The 12,293-nt window shown below is 39.8% G+C and overlaps 2 protein-coding genes across 5 annotated transcripts in view; one reads left to right on the top strand and one right to left on the bottom strand.

The window, feature by feature from the left end:
- Positions 1-11: 11 nt before the first annotated feature.
- ANKRD37 (ankyrin repeat domain 37) lies at positions 12-4,209 on the bottom strand. Its single transcript, XM_043558779.1, has 5 exons — positions 4,103-4,209; positions 3,742-3,894; positions 1,252-1,343; positions 507-710; positions 12-261 (listed from the first exon to the last, which is right to left on the bottom strand). Coding segments are annotated over exons 1-5 (477 nt in total). The 5' UTR covers positions 4,130-4,209; the 3' UTR covers positions 12-260.
- The window catches only part of LOC122470720 (LRP2 binding protein), a 40,967-nt gene continuing 32,761 nt past the window's right edge, over positions 4,088-12,293 (top strand). For 3 of the 4 annotated variants that reach the window (XM_043558718.1, XM_043558744.1, XM_043558701.1), the window contains exons 1-2: positions 4,088-4,200; positions 6,458-6,565. The gene's annotated coding sequence lies outside the window, so the exon portion shown is untranslated. Of the gene's footprint in view, positions 4,201-5,085; positions 5,228-6,457; positions 6,566-12,293 lie in introns of those variants that run through there. The other variant, XM_043558724.1, reaches the window with a different exon arrangement.

The following is a 12,293-nucleotide window of genomic DNA, read 5'->3' as shown; positions in this document are numbered from 1 at the left end:
TCCACAAGTTGTACACAAAGAAAACAGTTTATTCTTTAAACATTCTTTAATAATTTAACAGACAAAGCATGCACAACCAAAATATTATAGGCATGTAAAAACATGTGTTCTTAAATGCTATCTTCACTTAGAAGAAAGTTCTCCTCCTTCTTAGAAGGAGTTTTGATACACCTGGTGAGCCAAAAGCCATTGCTTGTAGCTGAGCAATAGACCTGCACGGAGCGAAGGCTTTCTTCAAACCTTTTCAGAACCAGCATGAATCTGTTGTTAAAAAACACAGTGACATTAAAAACTTTTAGAAAGGTTTTCTCCCCAGCCTTCCATCATGCAGGACAATTTCTGACCTCTAGAATCTAGCAGCAGTTACTAAAACCAGTATTAAAATGTGTTAATGAAAATAAAAAGATACACTAGAAATTAGGCTGCCAATATTTAAATGAAACGATAAATTCTGTACTAAATAAGAGATCTCCGAGGGAGGAAGAAAACAGAACTAAATTACTTACCAACACTTCCTTTTCCCGGTTGTATTTTCTGCACTTCCAAAACTTCGTTTCTGTCCAAGCCCTGGGACACAATGATCTCTATCCGATGGCTCACTTGATTTTACTGACTGCATACATTTAACTGTTGTGAGAAACTTGGCACATTCTAGAAATCCACATGACCAAGCTAGATCTTCAGCTGTTTGCCCATTCTTATTACATAAACTGAATTTAAGACAAAAACTGAGTTACATAAAAATTGACAATTATTCAGCCTTTTTTTTCTTAAATATGTCTTTCTACACAGGAGATGTGGGCTCATACAAATGTTGGTTTCAGAACAGAAGTAAAGGAATCCTAGGGAAATTCCAATATTCCCTTACTACTGCAACTTCAGTGGCTAGCACAGAGTTCAGCACAGAATGGACATTCCATTGTGAATGAAAGAATATTCCGTGCTCAATATAACAAGTAATACTCAAAGGAGGTCAGTGAGAACTTGTATCAAAGGGATTATCCCAAACCCAAACTAAAATGTAATATTGCCACAAGAGAGGAAAAGAATTGCACCTCTCATTGCTAAGAATCCATGTTTTACTTAAATGTGATAATATTAGGTATCGTTAATAGCTTGAGTCAACATTTAAATGATAACTCCACATTGTCAATTAGGCAAGCGTCAAAGCACACATAATTCAGCTTCAGGAGTCTGATTAGCTTAGTTCAAGAAAATTCTGAAATTTGAAGCCATTGATTTTATACTTACTCAATTTGGGCATCACTGGCTACGAGCAGGCTAAGGCATTCCAGACTTCCAACTTTTGCTGCCTTATGTAGTGGAGCTTCTCCAAAAACATCCTTAAAGATAGGACAGCACATTTTAGTCTCTCCCCACGACACTCTGTAGAAGTTAGCAGGTAAAATCTAATTACTGTTCAAGAAAGCCAGTTAGAACTACATGGTACTGAATTTTTTTGATTCAAGTTTTTTTAAATAAATTTCACTTGGTGTTCATTAAATACAAAGTTTTCATTAATAAAAACATGTGCAGCAAAAATGAACTAGTGGGACGTCATCAAAATAAGCTTCTGGGGGCGCCTGGGTGGCTCAGTCTGTTACGCATCTGACTTCGGCTCAGGTCATGATCTCACCAACAGTGAGTTCAAGGCCTGCGTCAGGCTCTGTGCTGACAGCTCAGAGCTTGGAGCCTGCTTCAGATTCTGTGTGTCCCCCTCTCTCTACCCCTCCCCTACTCATGTTCTGTCTCTCTCGCTGTTAAAAAAATAAATGAAAAAAGAACATTAAAAATTGTTTTAAAATAAAAAGCTTCTGCACAGCGAAGGAAACAATCAGCAAAACTAAAAGGCAACCAAACGGAATGGGAGAAGATATTTGCAAACGACATATCAGGTAAAGGGTTAGTATCCAAAATCTATAAAGAACTTAGCAAACTCAACACCCAAAAAACAAATAATCCAGTGAAGAAATGGACAAAAGACATGAATAGACACTTCTCCAAAGAAGACATCCAGATGACTAACAGACATGAAAAAGATGCTCAACATCACTCATCATCAGGGAAATACAAATCAAAACCACAATGGGAGACTGCCTCACACCTGTCAGAATGACTAACATCAACAACTCAGGCAACAGATGTTGGCGAGGATGCAGAGAAAGGATCTCTTGCATTGGTGGTAGGAATGCAAGCTGGTGCAGCCACTCTGGAAAACAGTGTGGAGGTTCCTCAAAAAACTAAAAATAGGGGCGCCTGGGTGGCGCAGTCGGTTAACGTCCGACTTCAGCCAGGTCACGATCTCGCGGTCTGGGAGTTCGAGCCCCGCGTCAGGCTCTGGGCTGATGGCTCAGAGCCTGGAGCCTGTTTCCGATTCTGTGTCTCCCTCTCTCTCTGCCCCTCCCCCGTTCATGCTCTGTCTCTCTCTGTCTCAAAAATAAATAAAAACGTTGAAAAAAAAAATTTTTTTTTAAAAAAACTAAAAATAGAACTAGTCTAGGACCCAGCAATTGCACTACTAGGCATTTATCCAAGGGATACAGGTGTGATGTTTCGAAGGGACACATGCACCCCCATGTTTATAGCAGCACTATCGACAATAGCCAAGGTATGGAAAGAGCCCAAATGTCCATCGATGGATGAATGGGTAAAGAAGATGTGGTATATATATATACAATGGATTATTACTCAGAAATCAAAAAGAATGAAATCTTGACATTTGCAACTATGTGGATGGAAATTATGCTAAGTGAAATTAGAGAAAGACAAATATAGGACTTCACTCATATGAGGACTTTAAGAGACAAAACAGATGAACACAAGGGAAGGAAAGCCAAAATAGTATAAAAGCAGGGATGGGGACAAAACATAAGAGACTCTTAAATATGGAGAACAAACAGGTTTACTGGAGGAGTTGTGGGGGGGGGGATGGGCTAAATGGGTAAGGGGCGTTAAGGAATCTAATGAAATCACTGTTGCACTATATGCTAACCTGGATGTAAATTTTTTAAAAAAATTTAAAAATAACAAAAAAATAAATAAATAAATACAAATACGTGCAGCCACCGCTACATACATTCCAATTTAGGTGAACAAAAGCAAGGTAGAGTTTTACAGAGGCCAAAAAAAAAAAAAAAAAAAAAAAAGTACAATTTAAATTCACCACACTTTAATATTCAATGGAAGATGCAGGCTACCGTAAGAAAGTTCTATAGGAAACCGTAATGGTTGAGTTTGCCTCACAATTGTTACTTCAGTAATTACTACGCTGAAACTTTTAATTTGGCAACGCAGCAATCATTCCTTTTGAAATAAACTGTAGCCCTATGTATGCTGTCCAATATGGTAGCCAGTAGTCATATATATAGTTAATGAGCACTTGCAATGTGGTTAGTCTGAACTGAAATGTGCTATAAATGTAAAACACACGCCAGACTGAAAAGATGTAGGAAAAGGAAATGGAAAATATCTGTAAGTAATGTTATATACCGATCACACACTGGAATGATCGTTTTTCGGTAAGCTGAGTTACATTATAAATTAATTTCATGTTTCATTTTCTGTCATTAATGTGGCTACTAGAAAATTTTAAATTACTTAAGAGTCTCACTTTCTATCCTTTGGACTTCGCTGCTATAGACCTGTAACAGCAACAACTTGACGTTTTGGCGTCCAAGAAGGGTTTGCGTGGATTTGGGTGGAGGGCAGGGTGCACACAGCAACAATCAGTAACCTAGCTACCTGTTGGTTGAGGTCAGCGCCAGTCTGCAGCTGCCACAGAAGAAAGCAAGCAAGGCCGCCACCTGCGGCCAAATGGACAGGCGACTGCGCGCAGGGATCCGGGGGTGCGTTGACCGAGGCCCCGGCCTCCAGCAGATGCTTCAGACTGTCCACCTGCGGGAAGAAACAGCTCTAGCACCCCTGTTGCCTCTGTCCAGTCCCGTGCTCCCCCGCGGTTGAAACTCTTCCCCCACTCCCCAAATCTAATTCTGAAGAGGCTGGACTCGGCAGCGCTCGGCGGTCAGTCACCCTCGCTAGTGCTCCCTAGCAGACGGACTTCCGGAAGCGTAAGCCTGCCGGATTAAAGGGGCCCGAGTCTCACCTCTGGGTTGCAGTCAAGCAACAGCATTCTCCACCTAACGCAGAGGACCGGAGGCCCTGGGAGAGCAGAGCGGCGGGGCAGGCGCTGCGGACTGGCAGGTAAGCGAGCACAGCCAGCCCAAGTGCGGGAGAATTTAGATTGCCCGGGCCAGTGGGACGGCCCCTCGCGGCCGCGCCCCAACCCCGGCCGCGCCCCAGCAGCCTCACCCGCAGCTGCCCGGCCTTTCCCAGCCCCGCGGACGCCGCACGTACACAAACACTGGCACGTGCAACCGCGAGGCTAGCTGGGGAGGAAGGCTCAGGTTCACCAGCCGATTGGCCAGCCGGGAGACGCCAGGCACGCCCATCTCGGGGCGGGGCCCTCACTGGCCCCCGCGGAGCCCCAAGGCGCGTGCGCCGCAGAGGGCGCCTGGCGGTTGGGCTCCGGCAGCGGCCATGGGGGGCGCTTGGCTTGACACGTCTCACACTAGCGTGCCCAGCCTCCTGGTCCCTGTGGAGAAGCGGCAGTTTTCGTTTCTGCTAGCACGCACGTAACCAGGAAACGAGGGAACTCCGGCAGCACCGCCTTTGGAAGCCTCTGTGCTTGGTGCTGGCGCCGCGTCCCCCGCCCTCTGGCTCCGGAGGAAGGATCAGAGTTCCTTCGGCGTCACGTTCAAATTCGGACCCCTCCCCCCCCCCCCCCCCCCCCCGTTCGCCTGTCACCCTCGCTCTGGACTTTTAGGGCGGAAAGCGAGAGCCGGCAGGGTTAACGTGAACTAAAGTGATTAGTTTTAGAGCAAGGGCTGCTCCGACCACCCCCAAAATTAAATAATTTATCAAACCGGACCTTTTCTGTGACACCACGCCCATACTGGGAAATCCTGTAAAATAAGCCAACCGTGGCCATAGGCCCCCTCCTGGAGAAAGGTTAAAGCACGCCCCTGAGGTTGTCGCCTGTGAAAAGGTTGAGTGCCCAGGCCATTAACCTTGGGCTTGCTTAAGGGACGAGGACACGTGTCAGCCCTAACACTCACTGTGGGGAGTGTTCAAGGACAGACGAAGGGACCCAGGCCACGAACGCTTGTGACCTATGTACGGGGCTGCTCCTCCGCGGCAGGGCAGGCAGGACCTCCCAGCTGCTCAGAGGGTGAGAGGGGTGGGTGGGGGTGGAGAAGGGCTTTCCTGGAGCTCTTCATTCTGTTCAGCTTGAGTCATACCTTTTTGTGCAACTTTGGAAACAGACTTCCTGACTTCAAATTGTAGCCTTCGGCCACATCTGTAATCTCTTGACTATATTTTCCTAAACCCTTCCCCCCCCCCCCGCCCCCAAGATTAATCTAGCTTAAAATTCAAGCTCAGTGATTTCCTTCCTACTGATTCCTTTGAGAGTAGGGCTGATAAAGAGTTTGTGTTTATTATTATGCTTTTAGAGGACAAGTCTTTGAACGGCCTTGTAGTTCTAATTTTGGTTACAGTCCTTTTTATTTCATAATTAGAGCCGTAAAATAGTTTTGCAGTCGTAAATTTATTATACTTAGGCACTGACCCAAGGGTAGTTTTACACGTTCTTGTTCATATGCGTACCTGAACATAAATGTGCATATATACTTATGTTCAAACACCTAGAACAGTGCTTGTGTTCTGTATTTTTTATACTGAAATTATTCAAAATATTTTTATGATATTTGAAGAATGTTAGAGATATGTGAGAACACATGAACTTACTGCCAATTTCCCTTTTCCATTCATGTTTATCAATTAGGTGAGCACTTTTTTTTAAAGCATTTAATTAAGCTTCAGGTTTGCACAGATATTCATTTTCACGAATTCTTAAACGATGTAAGGTATTGTCAGAGTTCTTAGAGTTCTAAACATTATATTGCAGTTAACATATGCAATGGGATATCTGTGTGATGCATGTGCCTCCATATTACATCCATTTTATTTAAAACAAGATTCTATTCAGCACGTGTTAAGTCTGGTAATTATTGTTAACTTTTTGTTATGTATGTAAGTTTCACGAGGAAAGGGAATTTTGTGAGTAGTTGTTAAAGCTTTTCTCCCTTTAATCACTTCCTACTTGTCCATTGCTCACAATATGGTTCAGAAAAACGATGTCTCAGCTAAGTATCTGGCTCACTGTTAATAACGAGCTTAAAAGCTTTCTAAAAACTGAACAAAGCTGGTGGAGCACAAAAATATACAGAAGAAATACATTTGGGGAAGAAATACTATCTTATGAGCAAGCAGCTGGAGTTATTTCTGAACGTGTAGCAGGTGGGATGAGTTTTCTGAAGAGGAAGTTGGTCTGAGATGCATATTCAACAGGCACTCTTTCAAGCAGTGTTAATGTTATTTATGTTTACTTTGCTGGTAGATGTGTCTCCAGAAGGAGGATGCCATTTAGAGTGAGTGTTTATAAAAAATGTTGGATGATGACGAAGTGACCGAATGAATGCAAGATATGTGGACTGAGTCTTGAAAGGTGAGTAGGAGTTTGTTACGTAGTCCATGAAGGAAAGAGTATCTCTCAGGAGTGTAAAATATCTTCCAGTGCTACTAGAACTATGTGCAATTCAGTCTCCTTGCAGTATATGATACACATACAGCAGTGATGGAAAAGAAATTACATTAAATGACCACTGACGTCTATTCCAATTTATTAAAATAAACTGACATTGAGACTTGCTGTGCCCCAAGATTCATACAGATAGGTATTATTATCTTCTCCATTTTATAGGAAATGAAATGGAGGCTTGGAGAGGTTCAATACCTTACCTAAGGTCGTATCATTATTAGGGGGTAGAGCTGAACTCACTCAGGCCATTTGACCCCAGAGGCCACATTCTTATATCTAAATTTTAAAGAATTTTGGTTATCGTTGGTAGATTTGAAGTTACTGAGATCGGCTTCTTTAAGGCAAAAGAAAGTCCTTAGAGAATATCCATAGATATTAAAATCCACAGAAAAACAACTCTTTCATTCAGTGAAATGTATAGCAAGGTTGAATCACTAAGTTGTACACCTGAAACTAATGTAACATCAGCTATATTCAAATAAAAAATTTTTTGAGAGTACTTGGCCAAAAACAAAAATGATAGGGAAAATTGAGCAGGACCGTTCTCTGTACTACCTTTGCAATTTTCTGTAAATCTCAAATTATTCTAAAAATATGAAGTTCATTTTAAAAAGGAAGACTTGAGGCCACTTAAACCATCTTTCTGTAGACCACAGCTATTGAAGTTTTCATTCAAATAGTTAGTTTCACTTTTAAGTAACCCTCTTTCCAAATACCGTAATGACAGAAGATATCTAAAAGCTTATGAAGCTAGTTTTAGTCAAACAAAGAAAAAAAATCTCACAAAATTTTCACAACCAATCACTACCTAGTTCCTTCAGTTCCTCTGCAAAACACACTGCCCATTGATCACTAGGAGTTTTACCAGGCTGTTGTCTTAAATGTTCAGTTACTTGGGCTCATATCACTTTGAATTTTTTCCACACCTATAAGGATTATTATAATATATAATTAAATATATAATATATAATTAAATATTATATAACTGGTGAAATGAGAGGTGAGAGCTATAATGTGTAAGAAAACTTAAATGCTTTCGAAATCATCAAATCTCAAGAAAAATGCTTTCAAAGTAGGTGAGGATAAATCAGCTGTAAAAGCTGAGGAGAAATGGCTCTATGCTCAGGCCGTTTCATGGGCATTTTTAAACTCCTGCTCCATTTGAAAGAAACATCAAATGGAATTCACATGCATGTGGTTTATGAAAGAAAGGTAACTGTATAAACTCTCACATTCAACTTCTATTTAAAGAAAAATCTTCTGATCCTACATGAAAAGATTGGAAAGTAATATATATTAAATGTTTTAAGTTAAAATGTATGTGGTATGCTCGTATACTCTATTGATTTTACTCTGATTCTTGTTCAACTGACCAACCACAATGAATGCATGCAATACAAGCATTTATTGCACAACCTATTTCTTTCATTTAAGGAATATAAAGAGAGTAGCTGAACAGAATGCATTCTATTTCTTTCTGTAGGCCATAGCTCCATGGCTACTTGATATATTTGACATATCATTTATCTAGTGTAGAAAGTTGAAATTCATTTTTTACAGTAACTCAGATTTGTCACAGTTTGTTAACATCCTATCCAAGTTAATCTTTTTTCCTAAGAGGAGAAAAATATAGATAAAACGTTCATTTTACTAATTAAATAACTAGAACAAGTAAATAACAGTGTAGCAGATGATGTTGAAATAAATTCTAAGCGAATATACACTCAAAGCATATATCTAATATTCTGTTTTCTACCCACTTCCAATAATATGCATTTTTTAAATAAAACAACTGAATTTCAAACTTTTGACACCATTCCCCAAATCATCTAATAAATCATTTTTTATTATCCAGTTATCTTATACAGGTAAAAATAATAATATAAATTTCATGCTTAGTCTTTTTTTAAAACTAAGTTACCAATACACTTTGAGAGTTCCTTGTGTAAATGCCATTAAGCACAGAAATTACCTAGATCAATATTGATATTTAGGATTTCATGAAATCTGATCTCTTACCCAATGGAGTTGAGAAATAGGTGTGAGATGATGGTATTATTTGTTGCCTATACATTGTCTAAGTCATAGGGTGGGGACAAGAAACCTTGTGGGTCTGCTCAGGATTATTTTATAAAAGATTAATCCAATTTTCTTGTTTGATGTGACCCTTATAGTCATTAGGACAGGTCAATTTAAATTTGGGTTGTTACGGATTTTTGTCATTTCACCTTATAACTGTTTCTTGTCTCAACCGTGACCACACTTTGAGAGTGACAAGCCATTTTTATACACTAAAAATTTATTCAGATATTTTATTACCTGACCCCTGGAAATAAATCATTCCAGAGTGTTATCTGTATCTATAATAGCATCAACTCTTCATATGGATAAGCTTCTATAAATCCAGAAAATAAATATACAGTCACTGAATAATATTTATATTCATTTGCCTCTGGATGTTGAGTGAATCCCCTCAGGAAAGGCCCTTGTAGCTCTAACTGGCCAAAAAAGGTTTTCACACAGCAGGAACAGGACAGATGAGGCATTCGAATCCCACATAATTACCAAAATTTTTTTAAAAATCAGTCATTCCAAGAGTAGCTTATATACTCACAGAATGCATGGTAAATTGCAGAAAAATGAAAAAGCTACCAGGCTCTCCCACTCAGTGCTTCTCTGATAATGAAAGACATCCTATCTTTTCCCACACTTTTTTTTTTCCTCTCATTTCAGGGCATGATGTAAATTTGCCACACCCAAAAGGAAGGGCAGGGAAAAAGCTCTAACTGGGTTTTTATTTTAAATAAGCAAATAGACCTAACTAGAAGGAGGAAAAAAATAAAGAAAAAACAGAAGACTACCACCCGATTCAATATTGTCTTTTGAGATTTCAGTAATAATGTTCTTTTCTAAGTTTCCATCATACATGTACAGATTATGCTTCCAGTTAACATATGAACGTTACCGTTTTTTTTTTAATGACTATGAGACAACAGTAATGAAAGGAACAATAACAATAAACACAGTCCTTTGCATTTTTGCCCAGAACACTTATTTATGGGCACCAGTAACTATTTATCTATTATGACAAGAACTTCAGTGTTGGACCTGAAGTTCTTTAGTTAAAGATAGTTATTCATTATTTTAGTACTGGATTAAGCCAACCATTAAGTTTCAAAAAGGCTCATTAGAAACATCAGCAAAAATAATTAAATTAAGAACAAAAAATAACAGAGATTTTTAAAACTTGACCAAGAGTTCCATGAAATGTGTAGGCTCACATTTTTACAACATAGTCTAAGATGCTGTGTATCTAAATACATAGTCTAAGACTTAGCACATGGTTGTACTCATGGCTCAAGTTTATTACAGTGAAAAGAATATACACTGGATCATCAAAGAAAAAAAAAACAGATGGAGTCTGGAGAAATCCATGCACAGGCCTATGGATCACCCACTTCCAAGAAGAAACATACCAATGTGTTCCTTTCTCCAGCAGTGAATAATGCAAGATGGTGTGTGCAATGTTTCTGCCTCAATAAGCCCATTAGAGACTCAGGACCCAATGTTTTTATTGGAGGCTGGTCATGTAGGCATCCTCTCCAAATACTAAAATTACAGAATTCCAGAAGGAAAACATATTCACCATACATCATCACGTTGTTTATATAAGCAACAGAAACAGTGCAAACTGGTCTTGTCAGCTGGGGGACAACTCGAGTGTCAAGTTCCCAAATGCCAACCAAGGACCAACCTTGTCAGGATGCCTTTCTAAAGAAGGCAGCCTCGGGGTGCCAGGGTAGCTCAGTCAGTTATGCATCCAACTCCCAATTTCAGCTCAGGTCATGATCTTGTGGTTTGTGAGTTTGAGCCCCACATCAGGCTCTGAACTGATAGTGTGGAGCCTGCTTGGGATTCCCGCCCCCCCCCCCCCCCCCGTCTCTCTCTGCCCTTCTCCTGCTCTTGCCCGCATGATCTTTCTCTCTCTCAAAATAAATAGACACTAAAAAAAATTAGAATAAACAAACAAATAAATAAAGATGGCAGCCTCATGCCAGCTAGGCGAACTCTTTTCTACACAGGAACACAAGAATAACCCATAAAAGACACTATTTAATATACTTAAATTCATTTTGACAGCAGTTTTACATTTAAATTACCTTTTGCTATTCCATAAATAATTTATAAGCCATTTTTAGACAATTTTATCACATTCCCAAAGGTTTACATCTTTACCTAAAAAAAATTAAAAAAACAATTTTTTTAACGTTTATTTATTTTTGAGACAGGGAGAGACAGAGCATGAACAGGGGAGGGTCAGATAGAGGGAGACACAGAATCTGAAATGGGCTCCAGGCTCTGAGCTGTCAGCACAGAGCCCGACACGGGGCTCGAACTCACAGACCGCGAGATCGTGACCTGAGCCGAAGTCGGAAGCTTAACCGACCAAGCCACCCAGGCGCCCCTACCTAAAAAAAATTTTAAAGAGGAAGGGATACTCTGATGAGAATTGCTATTTAGGAGTTGCAAAGATAAAAATTTTTACATGAATGAAGTATCAAGCCAACCCAGATGTGTATACTGGGTTGAGTGTATGATCAACACAGAAGCAAAAGGTACTTTCTTAAGGGCTACCTGGTGCAACAGAACCCAAGATTCTCCAAGGATGGAATGTGATTTTGCCAAAATCCAAATGGACTGTTTGGACCTTGTTGGAGCAGTTAGATTGCCAGCAACCACCAGCAGCTAGGAAGGAAATCTGGGATGGTTTCTTCCCTAGAACCAGAGAGACCATGGCCCTGAGAGCACATCGATTTTTGACTTCCAGCCTTCAGAACTATGAAAGAATTAATGTTTGCTGTTTTAAGCCACAAAGTTTGTGGTAATTTGTTACGGCAGCTCTAGGAAACTGAAACTAACACAAATGCATTATATCTGAGAATTTTTTAGAAGTATTGAAAGACCCCAACCCAAGGCTCAGGAAGTTCAACATTTCCAAAGCAAAATAAATACCTAGTCAATTCAATAAATCGAACAGAAGGCAACAAAAGAGAAAATGAAGCATGAATAAGGCAGATGAACTGAAAAGTACAAAATAATTCCAACTCAATAGTGATTAAAATAATTGTAAAAGAACTAAACGTACCAGTAATAATCAAAGAGTACCAGCCTGGGTATAAAAAAGAATCAACAAATCTAAATGTATCCTATTTATAAGAGACACGCCTGAGGTATGAAGAACTACAAATCATTAAGACAAACAGCACAAAGGCAGATACTTAACAGAAGAGAAATACGAATGGTCAAGAAACACGGAAAAGGAGCTTATGGGGAGAATGGGGGGGGGGGGTGTTTGAGTAGGGTGGGGGGAAGCAGGGAAGAAGGAGGAGTCTAAAGAGGAGGAACATACAGGAGCCTTGCAAGTAATGTACCTTTTAAAGATTAAATGGCAGCCAATGGATGTTAATTGTACTGTTTTTCATTCTTTACACATCTATCCACTAGTTCTTTTATCTCCAAATTTTCAGTTTTTCTTTTTTAATTTTTAAAAAAATTAAATAGAAGTCTTTTGGCATTATAATTAAGCCCTACTTAATGATTTCTCACTTGTAGTACCTCTTTTTAGTTACTGCAA

The sequence above is a fragment of the Prionailurus bengalensis genome, chromosome B1, assembly GCF_016509475.1.
Source record: "Prionailurus bengalensis isolate Pbe53 chromosome B1, Fcat_Pben_1.1_paternal_pri, whole genome shotgun sequence".
Classification (NCBI taxonomy): Eukaryota; Metazoa; Chordata; class Mammalia; order Carnivora; family Felidae; genus Prionailurus; species Prionailurus bengalensis.
The sequence above is the reverse complement of the archived record's forward strand: the minus strand, read 5'-3'. Positions and strand labels throughout refer to the sequence as shown.